This window comes from Opisthorchis viverrini (assembly GCF_000715545.1).
Source record: "Opisthorchis viverrini unplaced genomic scaffold opera_v5_100, whole genome shotgun sequence".
NCBI lineage: Eukaryota > Metazoa > Platyhelminthes > Trematoda > Opisthorchiida > Opisthorchiidae > Opisthorchis > Opisthorchis viverrini.
In genome coordinates this window covers 490,312-505,917 of record NW_008751756.1, presented here as the reverse complement: position 1 = coordinate 505,917, position 15,606 = coordinate 490,312, and the positions used below count along the sequence as shown (strand labels likewise).

The 15,606-nt window shown below is 46.5% G+C and overlaps 1 protein-coding gene across 1 annotated transcript in view; it reads left to right on the top strand.

Moving 5' to 3' along the window:
• Positions 1-15,606, top strand: part of T265_05346 (hypothetical protein) — a gene marked incomplete at both ends in the record, with an annotated part of 29,294 nt that overhangs the window by 5,373 nt on the left and 8,315 nt on the right. Inside the window, one exon of the mRNA XM_009170337.1 lies at positions 12,003-12,175. Within this exon, the coding sequence (XP_009168601.1) occupies positions 12,070-12,175 (106 nt within the window). The remainder of the gene's footprint in view (positions 1-12,002; positions 12,176-15,606) is intronic.

Below are 15,606 nucleotides of genomic sequence, written 5' to 3'. Positions count from 1 at the left end.
TCAAGGCGTTCCTCCTTATTAGAGATGGTCGTTCCATTCTGATGTTTGATGCTTTCACTCACAGGTGGTTTCCGGGGACCGGTCGCACGGATCAACTGAAATAATCTCCGGGCATTACCGGCTTTCTGTATGCAGCAAGTAAGGCGACCCGGCTGATGGCACCACGCGACTGCCGATGTGGCATGAGAATATTGTTAGTTGTGTAGGTCATGGTTGTACGAGGGCTGGGATACTGCCAGGGTGCCCACACCTAGACAGGAGGACGATTAGGGTCGTCAACCAAAGCCTTTGGCTCAAAAGCCTGACCGCAAGGCAGCGGTGTTTGGCGGGAAATGCAAATGCATTACCGTTTCTACGGAACAAGTCGCCACATGTTCCAACCCCCAACCTGGAGGGCCAGGAGACTGTGTTCGTCAGACCTCTAACCATTGACCAACCTGGTATGAGAGACTCTGTGAGTATCGCGGGACACTTTCCAGTATAGCTCAATGGATCGCTGAGGTGCGCAAACCGTCACACCACGGTAAGGTCCAGTCTCTTCGTGACGGTTTCGCTACTACCATCTTCCAGTCCAGAGGTAACCGATAGTCACCCGCATATTTCCTGAATAGCTGGAGCGTGATTCAAAGAGGGACGTTACCAGATACTTCAGGAAGTGAAATGAAGTTCACCTGAGTTCTCGGAGGTTTAGTTATCTGCGGACAACAGAACTTTATCCACAGCTTTGTGCGCAATGCATCATCACACCACGTCCACTAGTGTAAGACAAGGCTGATGTCTCTCATTTCCCCCCTTCAACCTTGTTACTGGTGTGCTGCTTGAGATTACCTTGCCTGCCTCCGAAATCTCGGTAGACGAAATGCGCCCGGGACGTTCTTTCACGAACATTGAGTATTCGGAATATATTGCTCTTCTTCGTTCACATCCCCCGAAAGTGCAAACCATTTTAAATAACCTAAATAACTGCCGCACGGTTTGGCATGCGCTTTACACCTGCAAAATGTAAAGTGTGACTGTAAGACTGAGTGGGATCAAACCCACACCTCATGCTTTCAGCTGAGCTATTCGATATTGTAGCTAAATTTATTTACCTTGGCAGCTGTATAAGTTCCGGTAGACTGGCTGGAGATGTGATTGTTTCCTGAATCGGGATAGCCAGGCCAGCTTTTGCTAGCCTTTGACATCCATGGCGCCGATGTGACGTTTGTCTATTAAGGAGAGTTTACACCGGGGCAGTACAGTCTATACTGTTCTACGTACCAGATATGAGACCTCTACGAGCAGGAAAAATACGAAAGATATCGGTAACACACAACCACTAACCCACCGCTACGCACCACTGCGCTCCCCAATGATGCACCGATGATGCCACCTCGATTTGTGATGAAACGTTTGCAATCAAATTGCCCAGCTCAGCGAACAAGCCAACGACCATCTACGCTACCTGAGCTACCAATATTTTCCTCTATAGAATATCAGTGACCATCGTTGTCCCCGAAGCATTGGTCTAGTATAGTTGGTACATTGGATTAGTAGTGCTAAGGTACGTCAGATCGTCCCGGGGAGAACGAACTCTCCCGCGATAGATGAATTATTCACGCTCCATAGGTTGTGCTGGTTAGAACATGTAATTTGCATGCCAGAAGACCGTCTACCTAGCGGAGCTGTTCACCCAGCCCTGCGCTGAATGGAAGCGACAGAAGGGTAGACAGTGTACGACCTGGTAACGAAATATGAAAACACGAGCCAGTAAACTTAGTCGGGTCGACCACTGCCGTCCCCATGGATGTGGACCTTGGAACTCAACTCAACAATGGCTAATGACACTGGCACAAGTGGCCCAACGGTGCAATCAAAAGTGTTCATGCATCAAAACTTTTGCCTCCAATGCATAACTATCCAGTACCCGAACTAACCGAAAATGCCATCGCCTCCAATGTTTGGTGTATGTTCCACACTCTCCCAATTTCCGGTGATCGAAACTCCAGCAGCTGATTGATTGATTGGTGCATCCTCAACGTTGACAACAACTGGAATATGTTCCACCTCTCCCAATTTCCGGTGATCGAAACTCCAGCAGCTGATTGATTGATTGGTGCATCCTCAACGTTGACAACAACTGGAAACTACTGGCACTTAACTGCCGTACAACTACGGCGAAGTGTCTTAACAGAGAATGGAAAGGGGGAGGACAAGGCTTATTAAAAGCAACCTTAGATAGGCGCATTTGAGCATACTGCCGGAGTAAGACGCCATCACTGGGATTGGCTCAACGTCCTTTGCGAACCACCCTCGATATGAACCAGCTATACAACCAAAGAAAAACTTTGGCCAGGTAGTCGGACTGAGAAGTCTGAGGGGAGACCGGCTACACACCATGTCCTGTAGTGTCTCTGACCTTGTACGACGACAACGTCGGAAACCTCAACCAGAAAGGCAACAAGATTCTAAAGGACTCAGTTTGGTGGCAGCCGTTTTGACCTGCCTTTTGCAAGCAACGGTTTGGAGTTGATGTTTTTGTGGTACGTGTCTCAATCACCTGATAATTTTTACTTGCTGTCTCAATGACTCCGATAAACCATCAAGTACCCACGTACCTGACGATGTTTCAAGGCCGAGAGGCATATGCTTACCTCATCAGCTGACGAAGGATCGAGACCCGCAAACCACGGCTCGAGTTGAGCGCTTCAAATGAAAGATGCAGGTACAGGAGCCGACTATCAACTTAAATGCCTGAAACTATCCTTTCCAGTGATCTCGAAGCCAGTTTTCACTTTATGACATCTCTAATATTACTTCCGAATGGCTCATGCGCGGACCGTATCCAGCGTTCCATTTTGCTGGGTAACTGAGACAACTTCCGTGCGTCCCCTGCTGAATCAGCTTCCGCCATTCTTTGAGCTGGCTAGCCAGCACAAACTTCGTTGGAGTCGGCCGAATTCGACCGTCTGGCCGAGTTACTTTGTTTTCCCGATGGGACTCAACGTCTTACTCCAAGGAATGACAGGAACCGTTATGAGATCCAATGCTTAATGTAAGCGCACTTGGAGACGCCACACGCCAAATTTTAGCGTAATGGATTGCGCTTATCCCTTTCCATTTTCATTTAGTGCCAAAGTGTCCGCTTTCAAAGCACCACATGGCAGGGTTTAGTATGGTTACATCACACACTTTTCAGTCACCAAACGGGAAGCATGCTCCCTGGGGCTACTTGTGGTGGGTGGGGGTAGTGGTAATCTACGTGGAACAGGGGCACGATCAGAATGAAGTTTTATTTCACAAACTCGGCGGTCAGACGATAATATAAGGGGGTTGTGATGATGTTCTATCCCCAGTTATGTTGCCTGACTCCGACACCTAGTACAGCGGAATAGTAAGAACACGAACCCTTGGACATAACTTTAATGCTCCGAACAACAGTCGATTTACGGAAAAGTACACTGAGTATATATACATATCTTTAGCTTGACCTTGAAAAATGTTGGAAGGTCATTAGCACAAATGAAGATACAGAGTTTGTGTGGATATTGATATCCCCAACACCCCGTCATTCTGCACGTCTTCCCAGACAGATCTTGGGAGGCCACCATGCACGCGTCGAAATTACTAACGCCAGCAGAATAGCTCTATGGACAGATAGAGCAGGAAGCTTTAGTTATAGAAGAAAATCTTGGTAGCTCAGGTAGCGTAGATGGTCGTTAGGTTGTTCGCTGAGCTGGGCAATTTGATTGCAAATGTTTCATCACAAGTCGAGGTGACATCATCAGTGCGTCATTGTGGAGCGTAGTGGTGCGCAGCGGCGAGTTAGTAGTTGTGCGCACAACCAGAAGCGTTTGCCTTAGTTTTCGCCTTCCGGCGCCGCCACAAGTTGTTATACGGTTGCCGTTTCACCCTACTTACCGATCACGAACCCTTACTGACTATTTTCGGGTCAAAGAAGTGTTCCCGCACACTACCAATCGCCTTCAAAGGTGGGCGCTTATTATGCTGTGCTACGACTGATATTCAATATCGTCGCACCACTGACTTCAGGCAGGCCGAGGTATTATCTCGCCTGATCAGCAATCAGCCAATTCACGAAGACACGATTATTGCGCAGCTTACTTTCGAGGATCCAGCCGGCCTTTAGTTGGTCCAGTCTGTTCGTGCATTGCCCTTGATAGTGACAAAGGTTCAGCAAGCTACCGTGGCTAATCCGACGCTTCAGTAGGCGATCCAGTTCGTGAATTCTCGATGACCTCCAAACCTCAAAGATGATTGCCTTCGACAGCTCCTTCATCGCCGAGATGCATTATCGGCTGTAAACAACTGTTTAGTCTTTAAAGATCGCGTCGTGATTCCTCAGTTTTACGCCACCGCGTCCTCCGTCAGTTCCACTCCGAGCATTCAGGAATAAATCACATGAAATCAGTGGCTCGCAGTTACGCATACTGACCGCCCATGGACCAGCATATCACTGATTTTCTAGAACGCTGCTCCCGGTGCCAGCAAGCTGCCAAGAACCCGCCACATCAACCACCGGTTCCCTGGTTTCGACCCGAGAAGCCTTGAACTTGGGTCCACATTGATTACTCAGGACCGATACGTGGCACTTACCAATTGGTTTTGATTGACGCCTTTTCCAAGTGACCAGCAATCATTCGGAACATTCCTCAGTGCGCAGCAAGACGGCATTCATGCGATCGAGAAGCTCTTCGGATGAAGCAGCAACGATCAGCAACTAGGCTGTTGCATAGCCTGTTGGATTGCGTGAACTTCGGGGCCGACGTGAACCCCAAGTTGGACCATCGTAGTGTCATGCTTCAGGTTGAGCAATCTTCAATATTCAGAGGTGATGTCCTGTTCGATGCGGCTGAGAAGTCGGGTACGGATTTCTGCATCAGTCGGGGATCGTAGACCGCAGATGAAAATCGGCGAATTGAACTGATCTTCAGTTAATGACCCTAGTTTGAACCCTTCGAATTTCAGGTTCACGATGCCAGAATAAGTGAGAAAATCGTCTGCGTCGCTTTTCACCAGGTTCAGGCATCGATAACGGATGTTGAGAATTGACGTTTGCTCGCCGAATATTTGCGGAAGCGTGTGAACCGTTTCGTCGAAGGTGAAGTCATCTGGGTCCTTTAGAAGAATATAGTTAGCGTACTTATCTTACTCTGTGGGTTCAAGTTTGCGAAGTAGGAGGCGAATCTTCCAACTATCATCCCGAATTGAAAAGTCGACCCTGAACAGGCCTCCATAGCGACAAAACCAAGCATCAAACGTTATGCTAGCCGAGGGTTCGTAGCAAAACTCGTTGATACTACCAGCGATTCCGTCAGCCAACTGTGGGACGCTCGACGCAGTCGGTGAAGCCAAAGATGTAGTTGATAGTCGCTCCATTGGTGCTTTTATGAGTTGCAGTCGTTGCTCAAACATTACTTTGAGTTGATCTGCCTCCATCTTGCATCGCCAAAATGTTGTGTCGGTAATGCAGCGATCAAGCGACAACATGAGCGGACTGTGACGGTATTCTATCCCCGGTCATGTCGCCTGATCCCGACTTTTAGTACAGCAGAATAGTAAGAAGATGAAACCTTGGACATAACCTTAATCCTTCAAACAACATATATATATATATATATATATATATATATATATATATATATATATATATATATAGTTTGACCCTGAAAAATGTTGAAAGTTCGTTAGCACACATGAAGATACAGAGTTTTTGAGAATATTGATTTCCCCTACAGCAGTCTAGTGTTTATCCTCGCCACCGTTATACACTTGTGGCGTGAATGATTTGGGCTGATTATCGCTCCGTGTTGAGAGCAAGCCAGATGGCACGGTTTACACTGCACCTATAACCAGCACATGGTAGGAACAACTGGTTATCATTACCAGGTCACAAAGGACGTTCAGCATTACCACTATGTCTTGTATCTGAACTAACACTTAGTAATTGCGCATTGAAATCTCAAGCAATTAGGTCCATATCTGAACCCAATGGTGATAAAGAAGGCGTTTATTTCTTGATGGTTTATTTCTCGCAGAACCAGCTACAGTTGGTTGGTGTGCGGTAAAAATCACCAAACAGAAATGTTACTATTTTGACCACCGCACCTCCCTGCGGACAGACGAATGGCATGGAGATGACTGTTTACAAGTTTTCAGGCAAGCAACGAAACGTCAGTTTTTCTTCGCATTTCGACTTCAGAAGTGCAGCAATCTTGGTTGCTAAATTATCAAGCGTTTGTGAGAGAGCAGATTTTCGGCCAGCTTTCTTAAAGGTTCCAACATTGAAGAGTGAAATAAGGAAAGAAACGATATCCGGTAAGTGAAGGCGGAGAGAATGCTGTGATCCGTAATGTCACTCCCTTGAGTGTCTGACTGACCTGTTTACAGCTGGACTCTACGGAAGAATTATAATAAAATGGCGTGGGAGGATAGGTGATATAATAACAGAACGATTGGAGGCATCAGCGGCCTATCCACCCTGCTGTATACAGTAAATAAGGTGATCAAGCTGATGCCACCACACGACGCCCGATGTGGCATGAGGGTACATTCGTTTGTGCAGTTTGCAGTTGTACGTGGGTTGAGCTACTTTCAGGAACAATCAGGGTCATCAGACGAAACCATTGGCTCAAAAACTTGAATACAAGGGAATGTGGTTGATATAAGACTTTTTAAGTAATCTAAGGTTTAGAAACAATATTTTCACACTTGTATTAATCCCCAAATTGGAGGATCGGAAGTCATCACCACCACTGACAGCAACACCAAATGAGAACACTGGTGTTTCACTGCCGTACAACCGTTTTATTTTATTTGAGTGAAGCCCTATAATGGAAGGAAGATCTCTGGAACACATTGACTTTATGTGGATCGTTGTCATATTACCGATAGTGTCAACGTTCACTGCACCTTTGTGACTGACGTGCTTTCTCGAAAAATTAAGACATGGTGACCTTAAGGGTCTGGTAAAGTGCTTTACGTATGCCTATATACCATCCTCAAGCTTCTCTGTGCTCACCTTGTAGACTTCATAAACTTCTGAATCGAGGCACTCCACTCGGGTTAACCGCAACCGCTGCTAGCTGGATATTGCGGTGGTATCTTTATAGTGCCGCTGTTGCATTTAATTCGGGCATATATAGGGACAGCAAATAAATTTCGTATTTTGGATCGTTAGTTTTGGATTTTGATCGCTAAGGCCATTTTGGCCGTACATAGTTGAGCGGGACATCTTAAGCCTTCATGCTGAACCCACTCCGATGAGACCACGGCGTAAACTTATGGGTCATATGACACTCCTGCAGTAAGGCGAAAGGAAATCCAGCTTACTTGTACTATGTCGTGGTGCGCGACCACAACAGTCCAAGCTAGCTCAGTGGTCAAGGTGTTAACTTACTGATGGGAAGGTCCGTGCTTCGAACCCAACCTTGGCATCACGATTGCTCCTGTCTAGGCTTGGGCTAGAAGTATCTGAACCCACGTTCTTCCTTTTGGTGGCATGACATCTAGGCACCGCAGGAGTGTTGCATCATTTTTTTCTCTTTAATTCTGGAGGTTGATTCTGAGTAGTCTGATAACGAAATGCAGCTTGAGAAAACTCTTGTCATAGATCTAGATGCTTTTTCACTCGTTTACACCGGATTCGCTGACAGGATAGTGGATTGTTCCGTTTTCGCCATCATTCATGTTACTGATGAACTCAGGTTCCTGTACCCGTGTCTCTGTTCTGAACACATCAGCGATAACGAACTCCTTACATGCCGACAGTATAAACTCTCATTAGTGACTTGTTAAGGATTCTTTGGATATGATATTCAGTGAACCTCTACCGCCCCTCGCAGTTTCACACAATCAGATAGAATGGTTACTCCTCGTTTTTTGAAGGCTAGCGTAAATAGACCGAATCAGGTAACTGAGAATCTATGGAAATTTATGGTGTCGCCATCTGATGTTTGAAGTATGGTCTCCGTATTCAGTGAAACGGTGCTGTGCACTAAAACCCCTACATTGTAAATTACGATGTGACTTTTTGTACCGTACGCTTACATTCCATGCTATGGTTATTCGCTGCCATCACTGGTGTTTACTGTTAAAGCATCCGAACATGCGCCGATTTTGTTTGTTTGCGAGATCATGGGTGTGCTACAGCTGTGCGTCTCCGGTTAAAAAACTGATGCATGTGCGCAGCCCTAGTATAGGAGATTGGTGGCGAATTGCGGCTAGTGAGAAGCAGAACATGTAGACAATCGCAGCCACTGGAAGGTGCCAATATTGCCATAAAGAATTTCGGGAATGTGCTGTACTCAGCTAGTATCGACCTGGCTCTTCATGCGAACTTACAGCTCAGGTGAGCGGACCAGGCTAAGCTGATGGATGCAGTTACACGTTACCCCGTCCTTCTCTGACTGCCTAATCTGACATTACCCTGCATAGTTTTCAAAACATCTGCCTGATTTACGGTCTTACCGGATTAGTTCTGTAGAGTCCATGGGGACCAATGGTCCACACTCACGCCCCATTATGCGGAAAACGCTTGTTTCAGCATTGCAACATTCGTTTACAAGACCGTTCAACTGTAACACCTTTTTGGTGCCTAGTTGCCATGCCACTCAAGGGAAGCACAGGGGCTGGGATACTGCCAGGTTGTCCAAGCCTATACAAGGGAAGTCGAGAGGCAGAGGTCAGGTTTGAACCATGGGCCTTCCGGCGGTAAATTCGCGCTCTAGCCCCTAACCCATCTCGCCCCTTCATTTACCTCCGATGCTCTTCAGACTAGAGATGCTGATCATAGGTTGGTGGCTCTTGAACAGTTCGCTGGCTGAAAGGCGCATTAATTTGGACGCGTCTGTTCGTGCTTGGTAGCCCGAATCCTGGCAAGTATTCCAGGCACTCTGACGGTCTACGGAACCTTACCAAAGACCACCGATTGCGATGTTATCGGTCTGAGTTCATCCTGGAAACAGCGTTAGGTTTCTAGGTCCCCTTGACGACAACCTGGCCAAAGTAGCTGGTCCGCGCACAGGTTCAGGAATTTATCAATATTACCACTCCTCGATGTGCCGCAACTTTGATCAGTTTTACACTAACTCATACATTGAACTCTGCTACAAGTGCTGTTCTCAAGTCGACGTTTACTAGAGAAGTGCGTCATTCTGGATAGAGGTTTTCTTGACCGGGCTTGCAGGAAAACCTGTTTCTGACACATTTCGCTCTTTCCGGAAAAGTTCAATTGTCTCAGAGCAGTATCCGCTGTTCTCAGGTTTCCATCCAAACAGCGTGGTTTCAATGTATCAGTCCAGAGCAACTCTGACACTAACAAGAACAGAGCTCGGATCACCACATCTCCTTAGGGGTAGTACATGACGTTAGAACCTGGTGACCGAGGTTTTAGGAGAACCCCACCTGCGCCGTATTATTATTATTATTTACCGTACAGACTAGTTTCTATCCAGGCCCACCAAGGTGAGACAGTTTGCCTTTTCAGCCGGACATCGAACTATGGAGAAGTAAGTGGGTGGGAACAAAGTGAGATTGCCTTCATTTGCCATATGGCTTTTGAAAACATTGCCTCAGTTATCCCAAGAATTCTAATGGTATGTAAATTCCGTTGGTTGTAATCTGCTTTGCCATAATAGTGAGCACACGAGTTGTTGCGAAGTCGTGTTTGTGGCGGACGGGATACTTCAAGATTGCTCACATCGAATTGCAAAGTTATAGGACTTATCTACAAGACTGTGTGGTTACATCAGGGGTCCGTGATCCAACGAGGGCCGTCTTGTACATTCTGTGGGTGGAGACCACCCATGATGCTCAGTGCTGTTTCCATCCACTGTATGCCATTGAGCAACATCCGACCCAGTCTTCATACGGTTGTGCGTCCACAGTGACCTTATAGCTGTTCAGACACTTTTTGAAATGTGGACAATGAGTCGGTAACTCATCATCAGCATTATCATCATCATTATCGTCATCATCATAACCATCATCATCATCAAGGACAGCAACATTAGTGTTGACACTGATTTTTCCGTGCCGTAGAGTCGCCCCTTGGCAGTGAAAAGGTATGTTTGGAAATCTAACTGAATAAGTGCCTATCTTGAGGTATCGCCGAATAGCTACTCAGTGCGTCAAGTAGTAGTTACCTTTACATGCGCCGTAGACGGATGATTGGTACCAATCTGATTTCAGCGCGTATGCAGTGTAGGACGGGTCTGGAGGTATGTAAAGTTATCAGCTATCACCGTTGGGTAAAATTTTCATTCCAGAAGATGTAGCAAAGTATTCTCATTGTCAGAAGGGTTCGCTTCTCCATGAGCCTCAATAGGAAAGTACTTTCTGAGTAAGCGGTTGCCAACTCCACACAGATGTTTCATCTTCCAGATGACAACTATGACACGTGAATTCCGCATATTAGTCTTTGGACAATTGACTGAGCTACTCTGTCTATCTTACTGTCTTGGCCTCCAAATTCCGTCTATAGCGTTTTGCTCTATTGTTTACTCTTCTGATACTGTGAATGTCGAGAACTGGTTTCATCATCATCATCGACAGCATGACATCAGTGTTCAACACCGATGCTTCATTGCCGTACAACCAAGATTTGTTTGAAAGCCTAATTGTAAAGAAAAGAGTAAAGGTGGACGGGGGAGAGACTTAGTGCTAGCTTAACACAATCATTCCAAGGTGCCTACACCTCCAGACATTCACTCAGGCAATCTGGATAGAAACTGACAACAAGAACGCCACTGACATCGGTTGGCAACCATATCTTGTAGTGTCTCCAACCAGGCACAGTGAGGATTACGCGGTCCCCATCCTGGAAGGCGAGTAGCAGCGACAGCACCCAAGCGTTTCGTGATCTCCTTCATACTCCTGTGCCAAGTCAAGGGTTGGCCACCTCTCTGTTTACGCCACTCTGAGTTGAGCATGGAAAACAGCACTCTCTTCGGCAAACGATGGTTCGGCATACGTAACACATGTCCCAACCAACGCAGCTTCTGGTGCTGGACACATTCTTCAATGGAAGTACCCGTTACACAACCGAAAACACGCTTTCTAACTGCCTCGTTACGGATTCGCCGACACCAACCCACACGAGCTATGGTTCTGAGACAACGATTGTCGAACACCTGAAGACGTCTCAGGTCCGCTGCTCGAATAGGCCAAGTCTCACAGCCATACAACAAAACAGCCCGTACTGTAGCTTGATACACACGTCCCTTCAGATTCAGGGATAAACCATTCTGACGCCATAGGTGTCTCAAGTTAGCAAACGCGGCCCGAGCCTTGCAGATTCGTGCATTGACCTCATCTGTCACACCACGATCAGAACCAATACAACTTCCAAGATACGAGGACTGGTTTACCTTGTCAAAGGTAGTTTTCAGGACCCACTGGGGCTAACAAAACAGATTTAAAACGCACATACCTTTATCCGCATATCCTGGAGGTCAGTAGATGTGAATATGTTCAGCTAGTGTAGGTTTGAGGTCAGTTAACTCTTTGTACTCTGTTTAGGTTTTCTAGAGCACATGACTGCAGACCGGCATTCATGACATTTTTTGTGATCGATCTGCATGTGTATTTTCTCGGGTTGCTATTTAGACGCTATCACTTCACCTTCCGTTTTCACGTTTCTTACCCTACATTCAGGTATGTTTATTGGTAACGATGTGGTCGGACCTAGACCTAGGCACCAGCGGTCCGTTGCCCTTATTAACACTCGTCAGGCAGGGGTAGAACAAGGCAAATGTCCAAAACAATTGTAGCAGTGAAACGGCTTGTTTTCAGAAGTTCGCTTGATTCCCATACTGTTTATCAGTGGTGTGTGAAGCTCCGATATTTTCCACGGCTCCACTCACCGACGATTTCTCGGACTCGATCACTCTTGCTTAAATTCTTTTCTATTTGGAATTCGGTCGTTATCGGCAGCTCAGACCACCCGGAATTTTTAATGTGTTTGTTTCACCTCACACCACGTGTACAATGTTTGTTCCCAGGTCGTCGTGGAGCGTCACCCTCATTCACAGATTTCCGAGATTGACAAACACAAATTCCTTGTCCCAGATGACATCTCCGTCGCCCAATTCCTCTGGATCATACGCAAACGTATCCAGCTCTCTGAAGAGAAGGCATTGTTTCTTTTCGTCGGAAGCACTATCCCGCAGTCTAGGTGAGATACCTTTTTCGAGACAATGCAGCTATTACGATGAACTATTCTTATCGTTTCTTATTGTTTCAAATGCACAGTGGTCCTATTTATAGCGACTGTTTATGGGTACCTAGCGGAATAAGTCTCTTCCGGTGGAGCTGACCGCACAACTTGCTAGCTCGCACTGAGTCCCTGCCGTCATCGTTGTACGGCAGTGAAGCATTGGTGTTGAACACTGGTGTCATGTTGTCGTTGATGATGATGATGTAACTAATTAACTACGCTCTGAGAAAATCTGTTGTCTGTGTCTGACGGGATTCGTACGCTTTTCGAGCCAGTCCCCACTGTGCTTCAGTCACAACAGTACGAGGGTGTGGTGTCGATTTTGGTCCGGAATGTCTTTTGTCACTTACTGAATAAACCTCAAGGTATTTGCTGGATTGTCCTCACTTGAGAACCATATACAGCAATGGTTCCCTGTTTATTCTATGATTAATTTGGCAACTATACGCATGTACGTTGGTTCGCAGTTTACGGCATTGAATAGTGTTGCATGTAAGCGGACTGTGGTTGAAGAAAACAAATAAAAACGAAAGAATGCTCAGTCAATAATTAGGAATAAGAGGATGGATGCAACACCCCCACTGGTTGTTTGACTTTGTCACATCAGTGAGTGCCATTGTAGCATACTGAGTCTCACCCTCGCAAACGACGCGCCCCAGCACAGCCAGGACCACCACGGTGTCTTGTAATTGAAGTATATTTTAAAAAAACGGGAGACAGTGAGGCAGTTGGTTACCTGGCATACAAGGCACGTGTCCGAGCCAACGTAGCTGGTGCAGTCGGATCAACTCAAATGAACAAATAGTTGGTTTGTTGCCATAGCCCATTCGCAGCACTTCGTCATTGATAGTCCACTTTGCAAGGCGTCGATGGTCAAATGAGAGTAATCTTTTGTCCTCAACGCACAGTGAATAGGCTTCACTACCGTAAAGCAACACTAGACGCACTTCGCGGTGTAGACGCTTCCTTTCACTAACAGGTTAATGTCACGTTGATCCCAGGAATGCCTAATTTCAAAGATAGCCCTGGCGATCCNCATTCACTTTCAATTCTACCATCGTATGTGGTTTACCTACCCGGAAACGTAAATCTGTCCACTATCTATGGTACTGAGTGTTTCTACAGGACTGGATGAGGTCAAACCTCATTTTGCAAACCACCCAATCCGCGTGGTAGATGCATTTCTTTACCCAGTCATGTATATAAATTTCGGTGGATTGGCTGAAGGCCAGAACAGCTTTTGCCAACCTTCGGCACCAGTTGCGTCTGTCAGGGCACAGCGTACACTGCGGCACTGCGATCCACACTGCTTTACGGGTCAGAAACAGCCTCTACGCGTAGAGGATCTACAAAAATTCTGGGTGTTTGGCTATCGGTTTCTCCAAAGCACTGATCTGGTCTGGTGGGGACATCGGACGAGCAATGCTGAGGTGGACAGTCTATGACCTGACGATGGATTTTAAAAACACTAACGAGTAGACTCAGTCGAGTTTGCTAGTGCCACATCTCTATATCGAGACCAACTCAACCAGCTCAATTCTTCAAGGTTAATGGCACCAGATAGACGTGGTTCATTCACACAATCGGTTTGATCAGATCTATAGTCTTCCATGAGTAGCTGCTCAGTTCACAGTTTATTCATACAATCGACGGACTATGCCATCGTCTTTAGTGTCTATCTTCGCTGATTCCCCATTCTGTGGTAGCCAAAACCAAGGTCCTTTCGGTGCGTAGCTGATAGCTGGTCGACTGAACCGAACTGTCTAAACTTTGTTTATAGTTCATAAACTGAACTTCTTGAATAGATCTAACAGTGAAGTTAGGTTGCACTACCATAGGGCCAAGTAAGGACTTCTTGTAGTGAATTCCTACTGTGTATGTAGGTTGTATTTTCGATGTGAAATTTGACGCCCACGTTGTCAAATGCTGTCACAAAGAGATCGGAGCTCACGGTGGTGTGACGGTTTGTGCACCTTCATAACTCACTGAGCTATATTTGGGAGTGTACGCGTGACACTCACAGAGCCTTCATTCCACGCTCATCAATGGGTCTGACGGTCTTAAGCCAACTACCCCTGCCTTACGGTTAGTCTTTTGAGCTAAAGGCTTTGGTGATCCAGAAGCCGTTGCAGCTGGTTCTGCTAGGGTTGGCATTGTTCTAAGACATCAAGCCGAAGGGTCCCTGTACTGTTCGTTGGACGATGTCTGTGAAAACATTCCGTTATCGCGCGGATAATTGTCCATTTTATCTGCTTACGCCCCAACAGACTGTAGCTCTGATACACTCGAAGACAGTTTGTACGATACCTTGTTGTGGCTTTGTTGTGGCGGGCCAAGAGCTCAGATATTGTTGTACTTGTCTTGGATGTGAATGCGTAAGTAGGCAAACCTAGTGCTGCTGAAGGGAAGGAGACGCACAGGCAACGGCGAATGCCTGTTGTGGTAATGTGCTAACCGTAGACTGTTTCTATCCAGTATTAACTTCCGAAATAACCGAAGTCGGTCGGTCACATGGTGCACTTCACATGCGATCCAACCTCCAACACAGACAGACCACATCACCAATAACTGTAGCTGGCGTGCGTCGCTCGATCTGAAACACTTATGTGGGATGGAATAATGTGCGTGTTCGCAGCTGCTTTCAATTCCACTTTTCAATGGTTTACAAGGGGCGCACATTTCACGTGGCCATTGAAAAGCTCTCGAACACTGATGTGAAGGAGGCCTACTAAAACTACCCACTAAAGTCCCTTTCATACAGCAACTCTTTTGATGATGAACCTTTCTGATAGGCACTGTCCACAACCCTGCATGATGCTGGTAAAAATAACTGGATCCCGAGTACCATTCTGAAATTGCTCGGAGCTCGGACACGTATTCCCCGTATTACCACTCAATAAACTGTCAGACGTCAGTTGAAAAGGCCTTCTTTGTGGATGGAGAATTTTGGTTGACCCAAAAGGCTGAGGAGATCGAGGAGGTGAGAAACTCTGGCAATGTGCGTAAACTGTTTCAGCTGTCACGCACAACGGGCCCAAAGAAGCCATCGATGTGTGAAATAATCACCCATAACAGCTTATCTGTGAAAAAGATCTGGATCATTGAGCTAGACGCCTTCAAGAACAATTCAACTCGTCACTTGCAATCGCTCAGCAGATTCCAGATCAGCAACGCAGCCCTGAACAATGGACTTGGAATATCTGTGAAAAGATCTGGATCACTGAGCTAGACGCCTTCAAGAACAATTCAACTCGTCACTTGCAATCGCTCAGCAGATTCCAGATCAGGCACGCAGCCCTGAACAATGGACTTGGAATTCCAGACTACTTCGGAAATAAGTGAATGCCTTTTCTCTCTAAGGCGTCACCGAGCTGCTGGTCCTGTCGATC